The sequence below is a fragment of the Camelina sativa genome, chromosome 18 (genome assembly GCF_000633955.1).
Source record: "Camelina sativa cultivar DH55 chromosome 18, Cs, whole genome shotgun sequence".
Lineage (NCBI taxonomy): Eukaryota > Viridiplantae > Streptophyta > Magnoliopsida > Brassicales > Brassicaceae > Camelina > Camelina sativa.
Window position 1 is genome coordinate 5,171,715 of NC_025702.1, and position 19,718 is coordinate 5,191,432.

The 19,718-nt window shown below is 34.9% G+C and overlaps 3 protein-coding genes across 7 annotated transcripts; 1 reads left to right on the forward strand and 2 right to left on the reverse strand.

Moving 5' to 3' along the window:
• LOC104760593 (transcription factor bHLH92-like) lies at positions 593–1,890 on the forward strand. Its single transcript, XM_010483539.2, has 3 exons — positions 593–977; positions 1,257–1,547; positions 1,666–1,890. The coding sequence occupies exons 1-3, from the start codon at positions 630–632 to the stop codon at positions 1,741–1,743; spliced, it is 717 nt and encodes a 238-aa protein (XP_010481841.1). The 5' UTR covers positions 593–629; the 3' UTR covers positions 1,744–1,890.
• On the reverse strand, positions 2,103–3,585 carry LOC104760594 (40S ribosomal protein S15-5-like). Its single transcript, XM_010483541.1, has 4 exons — positions 3,494–3,585; positions 3,241–3,389; positions 3,096–3,153; positions 2,103–2,561 (listed from the first exon to the last, which is right to left on the reverse strand). The coding sequence occupies exons 1-4, from the start codon at positions 3,494–3,496 to the stop codon at positions 2,313–2,315; spliced, it is 459 nt and encodes a 152-aa protein (XP_010481843.1). The 5' UTR covers positions 3,497–3,585; the 3' UTR covers positions 2,103–2,312.
• LOC104760595 lies at positions 4,130–7,865 on the reverse strand. Of its 5 annotated transcripts, none has more exons than XM_010483545.2 (7): positions 7,685–7,865; positions 6,941–7,315; positions 6,761–6,844; positions 4,956–6,651; positions 4,747–4,862; positions 4,542–4,660; positions 4,130–4,459 (listed from the first exon to the last, which is right to left on the reverse strand). In XM_010483545.2, the coding sequence occupies exons 2-7, from the start codon at positions 7,293–7,295 to the stop codon at positions 4,340–4,342; spliced, it is 2,490 nt and encodes an 829-aa protein (XP_010481847.1). In that variant the 5' UTR covers positions 7,296–7,315; positions 7,685–7,865; the 3' UTR covers positions 4,130–4,339. The 5 variants fall into 5 exon arrangements, with proteins under 5 accessions (XP_010481847.1, XP_010481846.1, XP_010481845.1 ...); XM_010483544.2 differs by having other exon boundaries at positions 4,956–6,654; positions 6,941–7,297; positions 7,685–7,864; XM_010483543.2 differs by having other exon boundaries at positions 4,956–6,654; positions 6,941–7,300; positions 7,685–7,864.

Consider the following 19,718-nt stretch of genomic DNA (forward strand, 5'->3'; position numbering starts at 1 on the left):
ATTCTACGTCACTTGACTTTCACTAGTTTCATCTTTCATACATCACTTTGACTGTCTCTAGTTTTCTCCTACATACGTCATTTATCTTAACCAAGAATTTGAGACAACCATTCATTGTCCACGTTCTCAATATGCTTCACGTGTGTTAATTCAACTAAACCCGACGTGATTATATCATAAGATATATACACACACACACGAGAGACACACACAACATCGAAATCACAACTCAAGATTGTCATCAAAGAGAGAGAGAGAGAGAGAGAGAGAGAGAGAGAGAGAGAGAGAGAGAGAGAGAGAGAGAGAGAGAGAGAGAGAGAGAGAGAGAGAGAGAGAGAGAGAGAGAGAGAGAGAGAGAGAGAGAGAGAGAGAGAGAGAGAGAGAGAGAGAGAGAGAGAGAGAGAGAGAGAGAGAGAGAGAGAGAGAGAGAGAGAGAGAGAGAGAGAGAGAGAGAGAGAGAGAGAGAGAGAGAGAGAGAGAGAGAGAGAGAGAGAGAGAGAGAGAGAGAGAGAGAGAGAGAGAGAGAGAGAGAGAGAGAGAGAGAGAGAGAGAGAGAGAGAGAGAGAGAGAGAGAGAGAGAGAGAGAGAGAGAGAGAGAGAGAGAGAGAGAGAGAGAGAGAGAGAGAGAGATGGATGACTTCTTTCTTGATTCGGTTTGTCAAGAAGAAGACAACTTATGGGATCTAATCGCCGATGACATCTTCGTTTACGATGACAAAAGCGTCAGTAGTGTACCGAACAGAAGCGCCTTTAGGCCATACGTGAAGGGCACGGAACCTTTGTTGATGTCTTCATCGAAAGTGAACGTGAAGAAGAGAATGGTGAATTTGCTGAGAACGAATTGGGAGGAGAAAAAGAACGCGATTGCGCCGGAGAAAGAAAGGTGCCGGCGACATATGTTAAAAGAAAGAACTAGAAGAGAGAAACAAAAACAGAGTTACTTAGCTCTCCATTCTCTACTACCATATGCCACTAAGGTACATTAATTAATTGTTGTGTTATACTAAAATTTAAATCAGACTTAATGGCTTGAAAAAGAAAAAAAACAATCCTAGTGAATTTACACATATCGAAATTTTACAATGCAAAATGGAAAATTTTGTACTTTTGTATAAGCGTTAGTGACTTTTGCAATTTGCATATATGATAATTTAAATTTTTTGAATATGATAGATTTCTAACTACATTACTCATTTGTATAGGATTGGTATGGAAACAAGTCTTTTCAACAAATATAATTTGTTTTTTCTTCTCAGAATGACAAAAGTACGATTGTTGAAAAAGCTGTGGATGAGATTGTGAAATTACAAAGATTAAAGAAAGAACTAGAGAGAAGAATTAAGATGATTGAGGCAAAATCAGCAAAGGATGGTCATAATGATATGACTGAAACAAAGGTTAGGTTTAGTCTACAAGAACCTTTGTCTGGACTTGATTCAATGGTAGAAGTTCTTCATTGTCTTAAATCAATGGGGACAAAACTCAAAACTGTCCACGCCAATTTCTCTCCTCACGAGTTCTCTACAACCATGAACATCGAGACTCAGGTACATACATTTACACAATCCGATTTTATTTGGTTTGATCGGGTTAAGCCTTATAAAGTTATGATACTTAAAATATGTATTTATGCAAGTGCAATGATATTAGTTACTTTCTTGACAGATAAGAGGAGAAGAGGTGGAAAAGAGAGTGGAGAGAAGACTCCAAGAAAATGAATGGAAATTTCTATTTCTCTCATAAGCTTTTCATTTTTTTCAAAGACTACTAATCAGTTCCTTTGTGTTGACTTTTTTTATTCATTTTATTTTTTCTTGTATATAAATTTGTAGATATGTAATTCAATTGGTTCTACTTTGTTGGCAAAAAATAAAATATAATTGGGCACTACTTTTGATTTTTAAAGGTTATAAACAAAATATTACACATCTGAAAAAGATAAATTTATTACTGAGCTATAGGATAATCAAGTTTACATCTATTTTTGAAATCGTCAAAGAGGACGACCATATAGTTGTTACAGAAAAGAAAAAAAGATTGGATTAATAATTTTCACCTACGTACCTAGTCAAAACGAGAATAGAACCAAAAGAAACAGCTCCTTGAATCACTTATTTTTCTGAGTTGATGGACTATATTTGAAAACTTCAACATAAGTCTTTAAAACAAATGAGTAGCAAATTGAAATAACTTAACACATGACTCAAAGTCTAAACCTTAAAAGACATTAAGGTTATGTAAAGAAGATAAATATTAGTAGCAAAACAATAGAGATGGAAGAAAAAAAAACAATATAGAGTCTTGCATTGGCTTCACTTGAGAGGGATAAACCTGGAGGAATTGGTAGCACCAACACCAGGCCTACCGTGCTTAACCGGTTTGTATGAGATTGAGAACTCAGCCAAGTAATGTCCAATCATCTCCGGTTTAATCTCGACTTGGTTAAAAGTCTTTCCGTTGTAAACACCGATGATGCTTCCAATCATTTCAGGCACAATGATCATGTTTCTTAAATGTGTTCTCACTGCCGCTGGCTTCTCACCAGCTGGTGCCTCTAATTTCTGCTCAAAAACACAAAAAACCTTTGTTCTTTAGTGTTCAAACCCATTGCACAAAGTCATTACATTATATATGGTCTCACACAGGAGTAAATTAAAAAGTAATTATCTTAAGTGTCTTATATAAAGTCATTTCCTAGCAAAGATCAAACACAAAACTGCAAAGGTAAGAATGATATCTGCAAGGAGATGAAAATACAAAAGAAGTAAAACACTATGGAAATAACGCTATCGAGAATCTGAATTATTACACAAACATGGCTTTTATACTCACACAAGACTGATACTACAAAGAATACAAGAACAAACTGATAACCTTTGAACTATAAGACGAATAACAATGGTTCTATTAGCAAGCATCACATAAGCTTCTTTTTTGAGTGCAAAGTATCACATAAGCTAAACTATCAGTAATCTGATAATCAAAATCTCATAAAATCACAAGAAAAGAAGATACACAATTCCTACATTTTGAAAATTGTGTATATATGTTCAACCAAAGATCTAATGAGTGATGAGGTAAGATAAGGATTTTACCGCTTTGCGCAATTTCTTGATCAAAGCCATAGGTTTCCTGTTCAATCCTCTAGAGAACCTTAAATTTAAAAGATAACAAAAAACACATCAGTCTCACAGAACCAAGAGACGAAAGCTAATTTTCTTGGTTCCAAAGAAATTTAACCTTCTACGGATACGGGCACTGAAATGCTTGACAAGATCTTCGGTCGACATGTCGAGAAGAGCATCGAGATCGACTCCTCTGAAAGAGAACTTCTTGAACGTTCTCTTTTTCACGATTCCAGCCGCAGCAACCTCTGGTTCTACATCCGCCTATAGATGATTCATATGACGAGAAAGTAAATTACAACCACAATGTTCGAAAATCTAATGATCACGAAAACAAATTTCAGATAGACAGAGATCAAGGAACTAACCATTGTTGGATTGATGAAATTCTAAAACTCTACAGAGACTGAAAACCAAAGTGTCTGCGGAAGCGACAAACAACTTTACTTAAGCACCAAATAAATAGGTAACACTGCCTAACCCTAGATTTTTTTTTTTTTTTTTAGTTTTTTTTTTCATTTTTAGTCCTTAGGCTCTCTACTTTTTTCTTTTCACCCAAGTCCATAGTATTTGGATAATGAGGCCAATAAAAATTAATCCTAAAACTTTATTGAAATTATAAATAAAAAATTATCTAGATAACCCAACAATCAGATCTTTGAGATACAAGTATATCATTTTACAATTTGTCTAGTCCACTTGTCAAAAGTGTTATATGTTGATTTGGTGAATTTACTGAGCTCAGGCTATTACATTTGCAACTATCCTTGTTCATGTGAATGAACTAGTCTTCATTTTTTGGTGATTGTTCATGTGAATGAAGTAGTCTTCAATTTGGTGACACTTTGAAAATGTGCAAAGCAAAAATGACCATAGTACACGGATGGGCTTGATAGATCCACTACAATACTATACGTGGATATCAATATGCTTGTCCTCCGGTTGTACTTGAGAAACGAGATCATCCTTAACAGAAGCTAAATAACTAGTTACAGAGACAGAAAGATACGAACAAAACTCGCAAGTCTATAGAAGTTGGACATCCAGTTTTTAGATTGTCATCTGGTTTGAGACATTCGATGTCCTCTGAACTAGCCAGAAATTTACACTCTCATTTTTAACCACACCGAAAAAAAAATACATGTGTCGACGTAAAATCCTATTAAATAAATACATTTGGTCCTCAAAACATGTACTATCTATTTTGAAAGATCCTAAAAGCCTAACATCTTTCTCTGCTGAATTTTCCGAACAAGTTCCTCTGCCGACGGGATGCTATCGCCGCTTCTACTGGTACTTTTCTCGACGCTCCGCCACCACACCTTCAACTCCTCCTGCTCAAGATAAGTAACGCAAAATATTCAGATATGAAAACCTTATAATACCTCAAGAAAGGTCGTGGTTTATTATATATACCTCAAGAAAGTCATGGTTTGAGATAAACTGAGACTCAACAAGGCAAGTCATCCCTTTAACCTTAACTGAAATTGAGCTATTCTCTGAATGTCTCGTTGAGCTTTGCACCTCTGTGGTCCCTGGTTCAAAACCAACATATTTAAGTTGCGATTAAACCAGAAAATATGTGATTTTCGAGGATTGATTTATATACAAATGTACCAACCATCTATGCGAGCTACGTAGTACCCTGTTCCACCAAGCCCTTCTTCCCATTTCCCGACCCTTAACCGCAAGAAGAACCCTTCAAGACCCGATACAGACTTCTTGGTATTTAGCCATCTGAAATAAAATGTCAAAAAGATGTCAGAGACTCATAATGTGGCAGTGGCAGTGGCAGGAGAAAGGTCTTTTAAAGTGTGAGCTGGAACTTACTTGAGAACGTGTGTGCGGGTCAAGCGAAGAACTTGAACAGCATCAAAGACTGCTTTTGGTACGTCTGTGAAACCACTTAAGGGCAGCAGCTTTGAGCCAGAGGTAGAAGCTAAAGCGTGCTTTATCGCTTTATCTTCTACTCCTGAACTATACAGTGGAGCATTCGGGCATGTTGCAGCCCAGTGACTTAGCTGAAAACATCTAATGCATAGGCTTGACACTTCTTCTCTTCTATTCCGAGCACTAATGTTCTGTACTAGATCTCTGAGCTCAATATCAGTTACTTCCAGACAATCCCGTAAACAGTGACCCTTTTTACCGCAGTAGAAACAAACTAGATTCGTCCGTTCCTCGTCTGCGTTCACAGCTAAAGAACATGAGGAGGGAATGATGCATTTCATAGCTTCTAACTTTCTTTCAAACAAAGAAGCCATTATTTCTGAAGACTCTATTCTCATTGCAGAAACTTTGGGAAGAGCCGTGTTCTGTTTATCCAGCCTATCTAGCGAGCTGATACTGGGTATTATAACATTACTGTCTGCCGGCATCTTCTGCGAATCACGGGTTTGAGCGGCGTCTGAGGCTGAATCATTGGCCTTTTTCTGAGGGAATGAACTCTTAGAAGAAAATCTGCTTATCCACAAACTTTCAAGACCAGAGTTTCTGTTGGTTACACACGGACTAACCTTCCCATCAGCTTCAACGCGGACTTTTGGCTCTTCGTTCGGCTTACACTTACTAAGAGGCATCAAAGAGATGTTTGGCTCTGTGTTATCCTCATGTTTGCTCTCTGACGAGAGCGGTTCGCTTGTCTGATTAAATCCATCTTTTCCTGATGAAATGTTGGGTTCAGCCACTGGACCAATCTCATTACCAGATGAAGATAAGTGATCCCCTTTGGTAACGTCACATTGTTCAGGAATCCAGGGAAGTTCCTGCAAAGAAGTAGCATTAGCATCATTCGAGATATCCATCTCCACGGCATCTTGACTTAGTTTCTTCGGACAATATATAGACTGGAAAAAAGACTGGAAACCGGTGTTTCTGCATTCGCTATTTTCCTTCACACAGCATGGATTCAATTCTTGTTGGTCAACAATCACATTGACTTGGCCATGGCCATGACCATTAGCATCTGAAGTGAGAGCTACAAAAGGAGAATCGTCTTCTTCATTACCTTTCCAGATTCCTTTTGTCATGTTTGATATCCAATTCATAAAAGAACTATCTTGCTTGAGCTTTGAAGTTGACCCCAAACATTCTTGACTTAGCGTTTTGAGCCGTTTGCTTCCAAGAATCATCTGTTGCTCAAAGCCTGGCCTTTTCTTTCCCCTCGAGAGCAAACCCGCACTATTGCAACTTTCTACACTCCCAAAACTCTCATCATCATTTTCATTCTCATCACCCTCAACGTTTTCATCAGATAAAGCTTTTTCTTTCCCTTTCTCTTTGGCATGACGACTATAGGAGACACTTGGTCCAGCCTTCTCAACATCTGCCTCACCTTCTGGCAAGTATTCTCCTTTGCCTTCACATGCTACAACAGCAAGAGTTGTGAGGTTGTTCTCATCCATTGATTCTAAACGATCAACTCGATTAATATTCATCTTATCCTCTTCTTCTTTATCTCCACGGTTAGTCGGTTCTTCTTGAGATCCAGCACTCTCCATCCTCAGCTGTTCATTAGCCAACAAAGCTTCTGTATCCAAAACAACCATAGAAGACAAACACAACAGCTTAAATCCATAGTTGCCTATTAATGGTAAACAGACTGACACTATAAACTTCATGTAATCATTTTTAACCTGAAGATCTTCTGGAACTTCCTGCTTCTTCACTCTCTATATCATCATTGATTTCTACCTTATCCTCAACAGAACCACCAATCCCTGCAAACACACACACACACACAAGAACTCGTTATCAAAAAGACAGTTGTACGGAACTACAATCAATTTGGTACTGTTTCCTATCATTTTAGCAACCTGACAATGGTCTATTCATCCCGCTACACGCTTGGTTAACTTGATCTTGTGTTCTCAACTGGACATTTACCGTTTCGTCTTCTTCTTGTCGTTGCTGTTCGATACTTGTGCTATTGGAACGAAGCTCCATGTTGGTTTGTCCTGAATCAAAGAAGTTAGGAGAGCGTAATTTTGCCTTTCCAGTGAAACTGAAATCTGCACATCTTAGGCTTAGACCGTTCCGAGGAGACCAAACTAACTCTGATAAAGCATCCACGGAAGCAAACTTCATTCTAGCTTCTGCATTTGCAACACTAGGAACACGAATCGAAGACGAATTCTCTAGCTCTTTACTTTGCTCATCTCCATCTCCCATATCTCCTGAAACCAACCACCCTGAGACATAACGAACCAGAACCCATACTAAAATTGACCTCAACCACCATAATCAACACATCAATTAGCTTACAAAACAAGTAACATACATCGATTCAAAACCCATTAAAAAATTAGGTAAAAACACACAGTACCAAATCATAAACCCATAATAAGCTAAATTAGATCAAGCAAATGATAAAACTTTAATCTCAAGCAATAATTTTCACAAAACAGAGTAAAGTTACTCAATTTCTGAAACCCTAAACCCAGAAACCAATCCAGAGAACTTGGAATCAAAAACCCAGAAATCTCAGAACACAAAGCATCAAACTTTAATAAAATTACAAAAAACCAAATCAAGAAAGGAAAAAAAAAAACAAAAGTTACCTCCATTGGATTTCACTACAACTCCTCCAGCAAATTCTCCACTAAACAGGAAAACGAAAGAGAGAGAGAGAGAGAGAGAGAGAGAGAGAGAGAGAGAGAAGAAGAAGAAGAAGAAGAAGAGAGAAGACGAAGAGGACAGCGCCAAGCGGCTATGGCTAACTTGCTTCAAAAGCTTTTTGTTTAATTAACTTTGCATTCTGGTTGTTATAAGGCCCCCAGACCGCCACGTGTTTACATTACTCTCCATACGTTTCCCGCTTCCCCTAAATTATTATAAAAAAAAACTTTTTAGTTCAATTTTTCTGATTCTGGCTACGTTTATATATATTTTGGTACTTTTAGAACTTAGTGTAAAAATAGCATTAAGATAGCGATACCAAAAGATTTGTAGTCATGCGAGATATTTTGTTTTAGTTTCTTGATTCTTCAAAGATTTCCTCCTCTACCCTAAAAATTTTAATCAAAAAAATCGAATTATTCTATACTATATTTTTACTACATTCGATTCTAAATAAATTGTGTTGTGTTTTTTTCTCCAACAACTTATATAATATTACTTGAAGAACTTATATATATCAATCCGAATGAATTTTGATTACATATGTAATCTAGAAATTGAGTTACGATTTGAGTTTTGTGCCACAAATTTAAATTAAATTTATTTTTTGATAAATTAAAAAAAGGGGCATCATGAGTTATGTCCTCTTCTGCTGTCAAGTGGTTGTTTGCTTCTGTAACTGTACGGCTGCTTTGAATTTTTCACTTATAGCTTTAAAATAGATAATAGATATACATTCAAATTTTTCCATTTAAATCCAATGTTGATACTTGTTACAGTATAAAATGGATGTGTATATATCAATCTTAATCAAGTGTTGTATAAAAGTCCCCAAGCTAATATAGGCCACATGTTCATATTTGTGTTATGTATTCAGTCCATGTAGGTTATATATATGTCCATTTTTCTTTTTAGAATAAAAGAACACGTCGGTCTATTTTCTTTCTTACCGTTCAATTTTTTTTTCCTTTTTTGGGAATTTTATGTTCTTTAGTCTCACTTTCGACTCTTATATTAAAACGTTGTACGTTATTCCCAATTTTTGAGCTAGTTTGACGAAAAGCATTTGACAATTGACATAGTGTATTTTGAACTATGTGTTGTTGATCCATTAATGAAATTATGAAATGAAAGTACAAGCTTGCATGCTAACATTAATTGAACAATGAGATAGAGAGGAAACGCCTATGATTTTCTAATGATACTAGGGAGAACCCGTGCTACACCACAATATTATATATTTTGTTAGTAATATTTTTGTAATTTGAATTTTTGTAATGTAGTTTTTTTGTATTTTGACTTATTTCTTTTGTTTATATATTGTTTATTCATATATTTGGTGATATACGGTAAATTGGAAATCCTGATAGAGTAAGTTATTTAGAGAATGTAACTTGAATACGCCAGGAATTTTAACTTGAATACGCCGTAAATTTTTGTATGGCTTGAGATTTTTTAAGGGAGTGAAAGAAAGTGAGAGAATTATTGTATTTATAGTGAGATTAAATATATTTAAATAAATATTTAGAAGTTAATATTTGATATATCAAATCTCAGCAAAATATATCTTGTTTCCTGTTTTGTTATAACTAAAAATGAATATTTCATGTGTAAGATTATCCCAAAAGATTGTTTTAGATATGCAGTTAAAAACAATCTCGGCAATCCAGCAATTTTGTAAGATTCGGAAATCAAAATTGGATCAAATAATCGGGTACTAAATGACTCGTGCGGGATCCGACTTAATTTGAATGGTTAGAGAATTTTAATTCCATGATAGACTAATATATTAATAATTATTGATTACTAACCATTTTATTTAAAAACTACTAAAACAAATTCATTGTCCAAAAGTTGGTCTATGAGTACTTCTGCTTTAATAGTATACTGTAAATGGTTTGGTCTCTAGTTATTTTCAATGTGAAAACTTTAACATGTCTTTTCACGATAATATAATATAGTTAATAAAATATATATGCTCTATGTCTTTAATAGATTGATGTTCTAGTATATATTTTTGTTCTTAAAAAATTGATTTTGTACATAAAAAACTAAAATAATTTTTCTATTTTATGCTTTTTCCCACATGGCATATTTAATGGTTTATATTTTTTTATTTACCAAAAAATAATTATAAATTAGTTTACAAATAAAAGTTATTATTTTTAATATGTGTGATAATGAACATCAATTTATTAAAAACAGAGTAAATATATTCTGTATGTAAATATCCGGTTTGAATTTTTTATTACATCTGGATCTAGATCCACCCAATGAATAATTTTTTTAGAACGGATCTTGGATCAAATCCTGGATCATTGGTCTCTGACTTAGGACGAATTAAGGTTATCATATTTAAAATTGCATGTTTATAATTATAAGGGTTGATCTGCCACAGTCCAACAAAAAAAGTTGAACCTACAACGGAGAGGGAACTAAATGGAGAGGATTAACCAATATTGATATTCCAAACAATTCACATAGATTATATTTTCAAAACTAAATAATTATAATACAATTAATTCATAGAATACCAATTAATAGTTTAAAATATTGCACCTAGCGCCAACAGGGGTTATCAATCTAGTGAAAAACTGTAAACTTATACAAGCTTTGCAAAAAAGAAAAAAAAAACCAAAATGAAAATTTATGAATTTCCATCTTAAATAAAATATATGGTCTATGCTTATAAAGGCATTCCACATGCCTACCCTAGACATGCTATGTCACTTGGAAAAAAGATTGCTTAACAAACTTACATATATACATATATCCCCTATAAAATAAAACGAAAGTACACAACATTGTTTTGTAGACTATATAATTTTAATAAATTGGTTACAAATAGGTTATAGATTTATTGATAGATTAATTAGTTATAAATTAAATAGTGGGTGCAATCTTAATTTATTTTTGGAAGATTTTATTACTAGAGCAAGATATTTCCAAAAATCTTAAAGAGAATATTCTAAAGAATCATTTGATATTATCTAAATTAACATATTAATTTCCTTTATTAAATTATTCATCAAATAAAATCTTTTGATATCTAACTTAACATATTAATTTGTTAATTATCATTATACTTCACCTCTCATTTTTATATATGAGTCTATTTTGTGAAACAAATATATTATCATATTATTTATTATAATTAAAAATAGTTTTATTTCCAAATATACCATAAGTTGAATTTTTAAAAACAAATATAAATGATTCAATCTATAAAATATTAAAGTTTTAGTAATATTATTCTTTAAAATAATATCTATTGAATTAAAAATTTTACTGAGTAAGGGGTCAAAATTTGAATATTTAAATTCAATTTCATACTTTTTTGTTGAATTTTTATAATTTTATCTAATATAATAAACTTTAAATAATTTATTTTGAAATAGTTTTAAAATATTGAAACTTGATAGAAAAGTTAGAAGTATAAACACTCCAAATTTACAAAATTATATCTTATAATGACATTCAAGTCATGATGTAGAACATACATTGTTGAAATAACTTCATGTACATAAACTAATACAACATATTAAAATTTTATTTTAAAATAAAAAATATACAAAATTTTGTATAAAATAAAATTTAACTAGTGTTATAGCACAAATACTTATCAAGAATCATTAACAGTATAAAACTTACAAAATAAGTGTCTTTTTCAAGTCATTTTATTTAACATATGATTTTATTGCATAATATTTTATTCAAAAAAACTTTTAAAAATAATTACATAAATTATATTTTATATATTAATTACAAGATAAATAAAATAAATTTCAACTCGTGCTTTAGCACGGGTCTTAATCTAGTTTCCCTATTAAAACTACATCTTTTATAATGATTTTAATTGGTAACCCACTAGATGATGCACATCTCTAAGTGATATCAAAAAAGTTACCAAAAAAACTGTTACTTTTATTTTATTTTATTTTTGTATCCCTTTGGTTTAAAATTAGTTTGTACCGGTTTTAAGTTTATGATTGTACCAGTTTATGTTACACTTACAACTAGGCGGATTCAACATCTCTGTCTAGTGAAAACTCTAATGTAACACTAGCCATATTTTCTTCTCAAGTTCCTTTTCTGAACAATATTTTACATCTTTAAGTGATGTAGGGGTATTTTTTCTGCAGTACCAAATTTAAAACTGTAACCTAAATATATAGATATTAATTTCAAATATTCTACAGCTACAACCACCAATCATATCCTTTTTTTAGGATCCAATGATCCAAAAGAGAAAGGAACCAAGAAAAGAAAATGAAACCGTTGGGGATACGATGAAACATCGTCACGGGCTATAAAAGTTTCTTTCATCATAAAGACCTTGTTTCAAATTTTTGTCTTCATTTTTAGAAGAAAAATATCTATCACAAGTCTTGCTTGTAGTCCATTTAAATTTTCATAAATAAATAAAATTAAAAATGTAGATTAATTTGGTAAAGCATTTATATATATAAACTTAAAAGTTGAAAGCTGATGGATTGAAAACAGCTAGCAATAGGTCCCAAATATTTAATGTTTGGTCATGGGTGTTATACCGACCTTTTTGTTTATGCCAACTACGTGATAGAATCATAGTCACATCTCTTGATATTACTTTTTTTCTGGTATCCATGTAAAAGTCTCCTGATATTTACTTGAATCAATTGGACTATTGAATGATAATCGTTAAATCACATAGAACCAATTTTTTTTTAATATATATGCACCTTTTGCTTATCTTTCAAACCTAGCTCGCATGAGATTTTTTTTTGCTTATCATTGATGCTTAACAGATTTAGGTTGAGCCAAAATTATAAGTAGAAATCTTTACACTAACCCTAATTGCAATGTTGAACCAATTTTTATTATATTTAATTGTGAGTAAGGCACCCAAAAGAGGGTGTGGAGACGATTTCAGTACACATTTTTTTTATTCATGGCTGTTGAGCTTTCTACTATTTCATTCAATACATCTGTAAGAGTAATTATTACATTCAATACATCTGCAAGAGTAAAACCAAACATATAAAACAAATGATTGCTATGTAAATTGCAATCTTTGCAAAAATTTTAAAATAGCTATTGATCATCAAAATTACAATAAGCATATTTTAAAGATATTTTCTTGCAAGTCTTTTACAATATAGCTTTCTTCATTATTTTTATGAGTAACAATTTTGGAGATGTCGAAAAACATTGAAATAATAAACCTAATTATCTTTCTATTAATTAACCCTTGTTTTACAAAGATATATAAATAAACAGTAACAGTTGTCTGTATTTTGCAGCCATTGTTGGAGATTTAAGTGTTATTAAACGGTTATATTATTAACCATTGCAATGCTTGAGTGAATAGTCACACTTATTCAACGAACGGTTGCAAACGTTCGTCACAACCATCGACCATTATATATACTCTGTTTCTCCACATCAAAAACAGAGGAAAAAATCGAGAGTAAGAAGAAGAAGAGATACCGAGAGAGAAAAATCAGATTCACAAAAATCAAAGTTTGAGAAAAACTTTGGTGACAAAACACAAAATCTCTATTTGTTTCTCTTGAATCTTAGCCTAGAACAAGAGAAAAAACTTTGATTGTTATATCCTACAAAGGATTTCGTGTAACCCTAGGCTTGAGAGAAGGGTCGAAATACTCTTTCAGAAAAGGTGTTCTTGTGCACGTTTCCATCATTATGCAAGTTCACCGTACGTTACGATCGGGAGTTACACCGCTTATACAACAACCATCCGATGGTAACCACTGCACATCTCTTTTTTCATTGTCCTTGTTCACAATGAATCTGGGAGGCACTAGCGAAGAAGCTACTACTCAACAAGTACACCATAGGCTGGCAAGAGATCATGCATTGCTTGGAGGCGAAGAGCTCGACAAGACCACAAAGCTTATATATTACCGGTTACGCGTTTCAAACACAATACATTCGATTTGGCTGGAGAGAATGCTCGTCGACATGGAGACCAACCTGCTACAGAGGAAAGACTAGTAAAGCTCATTGATAAAAATATCCGCACTCGACTTGGCACCCTTTGGAATGGAGAGGATATCAAGCTGCAAGATTCTACTAAATCTGTTTCAATTATTATTCCTAAGTATTTTAAGAGGGTTCTAATAAAAGCTTCGTAACACGTTTATTTTTTTTTTAAATCTAATTTAATATTATATTAAAAAAAAACAGTAACAGTTTGAAGTTCTAAAGCAGTATGTATATTAAATTTACTCATTACTTGTTTTTCTTTTGCAAAAACTAAAACTAAGCGAAAATGCACTGCACGTAAAGATCTCTTCCAAAGTATGATTTATGAAGTATGAACTCATTATTACATGTTTTTTTTTTGCTCTTGAAAGAAAGTAAAAAAGAAAATATGATAATTATGCGGTCAAGTCAGAAAAGGAAAGTGAAAGTGACGATCATGCAGGCAAGTAGAAAACTACTACTTACGTAATTAAATCACGATCTTTTGGTTTGTCTCTATAAATTCACTAATAATTGCATAATTTTTTTTTTGTCCAAACATTTGATTTATTAAATAACTAGTGGGCCAGGTCCATTACAACCGAGTGTAAAGCCTCCTTTGCCAAGGAATCAGCTTTCTCATTGTTTGATCGGGGAGTAAAACGAAAAAAAACAGAAGTGAAAAAACTAGAGATATTCAGGATGTCGAAGAGAATCCTGTGGAGCTCCTTTGGTTGGATTTCCGAGTTGATTGCTTGTACCAGATTTATCGAGTCGGAAGCGAGAGAAAGGTGGGTTATCCCCAATAGTTTGGCCAATTGAAGTGCGTTTAGGACCGCCAGGCCTTCTGCGACGATTGGTGATGCAATATTTGGTACAGTCTTGGATCCTTGATCGAAAACTTCTTCAAGATGGTTTGCGAAGGTCCATCCTAATCCTGCGTTTTTTGTGGTGTTCCAAGCTGCATCCGTGTTGTATCTGGTGACTTCTCTTCCCAGAGGGTTCATTATCAGCGGCTGTTGGGGCTTCAAGGTTGGTTTTATGGCACTCTGGCTTTGGATCCACTCCTTTGCCTTGCCAATGGCATTTGTAATGACCTCGATAGGGCGAAGGTGCCTATCCTCGAAAATCTTCTTGTTCCTATTATGCCACATAGACCAGAATATCCAAGGGACAAAGCTTACCTCACCCGTACCCACCGAGGGTAGACATTTTAGGAGTTTTGTGGCATCGAAGCCCTTTTGGAAGCTAGAGAACCGATCAATCGCCAGTGAACCTGCACATAGGATTAGCTCCCAAATTTGTCTGGCAAATCGACATGTGAAAAATAAATGCAGGATCGTCTCATCCTCTCTGCAGTGTGTACATTTGGCATCCGTGAAGATATGTCTTTTTCTAAGGTTCTCTCCCACTGGTAAGGCATCCTGAAGTGCTTTCCATAGGAGGACTTTATCTTAGGGTTGCATTTAATTTTCCAGAGGCTTGCTTTCCAATCATAATCACTTTGACCTTGAGGCTCAACAATGCAGATTTCCTCCTTGTTTAGTGCTTCGTAGTAGCCAGATTTAACCGTGTAGAGTCCAGTTCGCGATGGTAGCCATGCCCATTTATCTAATCCGCCTAGTTTGCTCGGTTTCAGGTTGAGGATTTTGTTTTCATATCCCGGAAGAGTACGTGTTATTTCTTCCAAATCCCATTCTTGAGAGTCCCCGTGGAGCAGGTCAGCAACTTTTTGTTGTTGTGAGTTCTCATTAACTGGACCTATTGGTATTTCCGGCTGTTCGAGGGATAGCCAAGGATCCTTCCAGAGAAGAGTTGAAAGCCCATTCCCAATGAGTCTACCAATATGAGGTTTGAGGAGGTCTCTTCCCACACAAATGCTCCTCCACCCATGTGATGCAGAAGTTGGGACCACAAAATCCAGGAAGTGGGCATTTTGACAGTATTTTTCAAGGAGCACTCGTGCTAGCAAGCAACAGGGTTTTGTCAGAATTCGCCAGCCAACCTTGGCTAGAAGCGAGTCATTGAAAATTTGTATGTCTCTAAACCTTAAGCCTCCCTTATTCAGAGCTTTTGTCATCTTATTCCAAGAAATCCAAGACATTTTTTTTCTTATCTCGAGGTCCATCCCACCAGAANATCTTTTGGTTTGTCTCTATAAATTCACTAATAATTGCATAATTTTTTTTTTGTCCAAACATTTGATTTATTAAATAACTAGTGGGCCAGGTCCATTACAACCGAGTGTAAAGCCTCCTTTGCCAAGGAATCAGCTTTCTCATTGTTTGATCGGGGAGTAAAACGAAAAAAAACAGAAGTGAAAAAACTAGAGATATTCAGGATGTCGAAGAGAATCCTGTGGAGCTCCTTTGGTTGGATTTCCGAGTTGATTGCTTGTACCAGATTTATCGAGTCGGAAGCGAGAGAAAGGTGGGTTATCCCCAATAGTTTGGCCAATTGAAGTGCGTTTAGGACCGCCAGGCCTTCTGCGACGATTGGTGATGCAATATTTGGTACAGTCTTGGATCCTTGATCGAAAACTTCTTCAAGATGGTTTGCGAAGGTCCATCCTAATCCTGCGTTTTTTGTGGTGTTCCAAGCTGCATCCGTGTTGTATCTGGTGACTTCTCTTCCCAGAGGGTTCATTATCAGCGGCTGTTGGGGCTTCAAGGTTGGTTTTATGGCACTCTGGCTTTGGATCCACTCCTTTGCCTTGCCAATGGCATTTGTAATGACCTCGATAGGGCGAAGGTGCCTATCCTCGAAAATCTTCTTGTTCCTATTATGCCACATAGACCAGAATATCCAAGGGACAAAGCTTACCTCACCCGTACCCACCGAGGGTAGACATTTTAGGAGTTTTGTGGCATCGAAGCCCTTTTGGAAGCTAGAGAACCGATCAATCGCCAGTGAACCTGCACATAGGATTAGCTCCCAAATTTGTCTGGCAAATCGACATGTGAAAAATAAATGCAGGATCGTCTCATCCTCTCTGCAGTGTGTACATTTGGCATCCGTGAAGATATGTCTTTTTCTAAGGTTCTCTCCCACTGGTAAGGCATCCTGAAGTGCTTTCCATAGGAGGACTTTTATCTTAGGGTTGCATTTAATTTTCCAGAGGCTTACTTTCCAATCATAATCACTTTGACCTTGAGGCTCAACAATGCAGATTTCCTCCTTGTTTAGTGCTTCGTAGTAGCCAGATTTAACCGTGTAGAGTCCAGTTCGCGATGGTAGCCATGCCCATTTATCTAATCCGCCTAGTTTGCTCGGTTTCAGGTTGAGGATTTTGTTTTCATATCCCGGAAGAGTACGTGTTATTTCTTCCAAATCCCATTCTTGAGAGTCCCCGTGGAGCAGGTCAGCAACTTTTTGTTGTTGTGAGTTCTCATTAACTGGACCTATTGGTATTTCCGGCTGTTCGAGGGATAGCCAAGGATCCTTCCAGAGAAGAGTTGAAAGCCCATTCCCAATGAGTCTACCAATATGAGGTTTGAGGAGGTCTCTTCCCACACAAATGCTCCTCCACCCATGTGATGCAGAAGTTGGGACCACAAAATCCAGGAAGTGGGCATTTTGACAGTATTTTTCAAGGAGCACTCGTGCTAGCAAGCAACAGGGTTTTGTCAGAATTCGCCAGCCAACCTTGGCTAGAAGCGAGTCATTGAAAATTTGTATGTCTCTAAACCTTAAGCCTCCCTTATTCAGAGCTTTTGTCATCTTATTCCAAGAAATCCAAGACATTTTTTTTCTTATCTCGAGGTCCATCCCACCAGAATCTAGTGAGTGCTGATTGTATTCTTTTGCATAGAGAGACAGGCAGTTTGAAGCAAGTCATAGCATAGGAAGGCATCACTGTCAGAACCGACTTGAGGAGGGTTAGCTTTCCCGCAGTGGAGAGGAACTTTGTTGACCAGCTCATTACTCGCTGTTTAATTCTATCAATGATTGATGTGAACACATCCATCTTTTTACGCCCAAACAACTCCGATAGGCCAAGGTACTTACCCTGTCCTCCTTCATGGTGGATACTGAGTTCATTCTTAACTCGATTCTTTGTCTCTACTGTTGTCCTCTTTGAGAATGTGATAGCAGATTTCTGGAAGTTTATTTTTTGCCCTGATGCTTCTTCATATTTTTGCAGGATGGATAGAAGGGTCTTGCAGCTTTGTTTATCTGATCTACAGAAAAACATGGTGTCATCCGCGAAGAGCAGGTGGTTTACCTGGGGGCAGTTTTGTGCCACTTTGATACCCTCAAGTGAGCCATCGGATTGAGCCTTGGCGTACAGACCAGACAGAACTTCGCTGCACAGAATGAAGATATATGGCGATAAAGGGTCACCTTGGTGGATTCCACGTTCAGGTTTAATTATTCCTTTTGCAGTTCCATTGATGAGGTAAGAGTATGATACAGTCACAATGCATTGCATTATCCATTGTATCCATTTCCGATGAAAACCCATACTAGCCATAACCTATTCAATAAAATCTCATTCCAATCTGTCATAAAATCCCATTCAATAAATTGTATTGTACTACTGTTAATCAATACTGCTGTATTGAATTCACTTTTTTCACATCTTCCCTCTCAAAATCATCATTTCGGTGATTATTTTCTCATCTGATGATTCCAATTTGATCGACCATTTTTATTCGTGTTTTTAGCTATATATATATATATTGTAGTATTGATATACAATTCGACCAAAAAAAGAAAAGTAGTATTGATATACAAGTATACATATATTATACTCTAATAATTGAACTATTTAAATAATTAATAGGCTACATTATATCTACTACTTTTTCCACAACAATACTATTAATCTTATTGACCAAATAAATACAAGTGCATGGGAAGATATATAAATAGTGAAAAGAAAGAAAATAGTTATTTTTGAGACAATTTCCACACTGATTTCAACAAGATTTTACAAGGAAAGTGGTACAGAGAAGGAAAGGGAAAAAAGAGATGTGCCTAATCAATTAAAGTTGCCATATATCTTCTTACCTTTCTTCCTCCAATTAATCAGCCACTAAAGACCAGTTCATATTGGTCGTATAAAGTTGTGACGTTACAATCTATATTAATATTTTCACAGCAATTTAAAAAAAAAAGGCTTGGAATTGAAATTTATTTACAGTTCATGCCATTGTGTTTTTAAAAATAAAAACAAAATATTACAAAACCAATAATTGCTACGAGATTTGATTCCTTTCTCACATATCTCTAACTTCCCTTTTTTGGAAACAACCTAAAATAAATTATTCTACACATAAATTACTTTAAACGAAGAAATTATTTCCCAAAATAACAAATATCACAATCAATATTTGCCACCACTCTCCCTAATATCTCTAACTCTACCGATTTTAGAAACAACCCAATCACGGTTTACATGTAATTACTCTGCACATTCAATTTTAAAATTCTATCTCAAAGATCTTCTTCCTTCCGTACCTGTACAAAATCAAAACAAAGAAACAAATTAAATGGGTATTAGTGCGTGATTCATAGCATATTCCTTAGTCAAACAGATAACAAATCTTTCTTCCCTAATTACTTGCTAACTACAATAATTTTGATGTGGAGAAGAAATCATTATCGACCTACTCGGACCCTATATATATTCAATACCAACACGTCAATTATCATCACCAAACACAACAAACCAACATCATACAGAAAGTCATAAAGCATAATTACGTTCTCATTGCAATGGTTGCTGCTTTAGTTTTTCTCCGTGATGTCTTATTAGTAATCCTTTTTTAAACATAATCTTTGTTTGTTTAAACACGTTTCTATTTTCATCAGCTTACAAAGATCATAGACGATGTAGATCCCGTTTATAAATAGGGAATTTTGCACTTACACCCACTTTCCCCTAAACTATTAACACACACCCCCACTTTCTATTACCACTATATTTTTTTATGTCAAACTACAATTTACACCCTCTAATTAAACTAACATTCACTTTTTACTTTTTTTTTTTTTTTTTCTTTT

Excerpts from the sequence above, each read along its gene's own strand:
- LOC104760593 (XM_010483539.2), top strand. The coding sequence starts at position 630 with ATGGATGACTTCTTTCTTGATTCGGTTTGTCAAGAAGAAGACAACTTA. Across the intron at positions 978-1,256 it reads TACTACCATATGCCACTAAG|AATGACAAAAGTACGATTGT; the intron begins GTACATTAATTA and ends TTTTCTTCTCAG. Across the intron at positions 1,548-1,665 it reads CCATGAACATCGAGACTCAG|ATAAGAGGAGAAGAGGTGGA; the intron begins GTACATACATTT and ends CTTTCTTGACAG.
- LOC104760594 (XM_010483541.1), bottom strand. Across the intron at positions 3,154-3,240 it reads AGTGCCCGTATCCGTAGAAG|GTTCTCTAGAGGATTGAACA; the intron begins GTTAAATTTCTT and ends TTTAAATTTAAG. Across the intron at positions 2,562-3,095 it reads TCAAGAAATTGCGCAAAGCG|AAATTAGAGGCACCAGCTGG; the intron begins GTAAAATCCTTA and ends GTTTTTGAGCAG.
- LOC104760595 (XM_010483544.2), bottom strand. The coding sequence starts at position 7,295 with ATGGGAGATGGAGATGAGCAAAGTAAAGAGCTAGAGAATTCGTCTTCG. Across the intron at positions 6,655-6,760 it reads AAGTTCCAGAAGATCTTCAG|AAGCTTTGTTGGCTAATGAA; the intron begins GTTAAAAATGAT and ends TTTTGGATACAG. Across the intron at positions 4,460-4,541 it reads CAAACCATGACTTTCTTGAG|GAGGAGTTGAAGGTGTGGTG; the intron begins GTATATATAATA and ends TATCTTGAGCAG.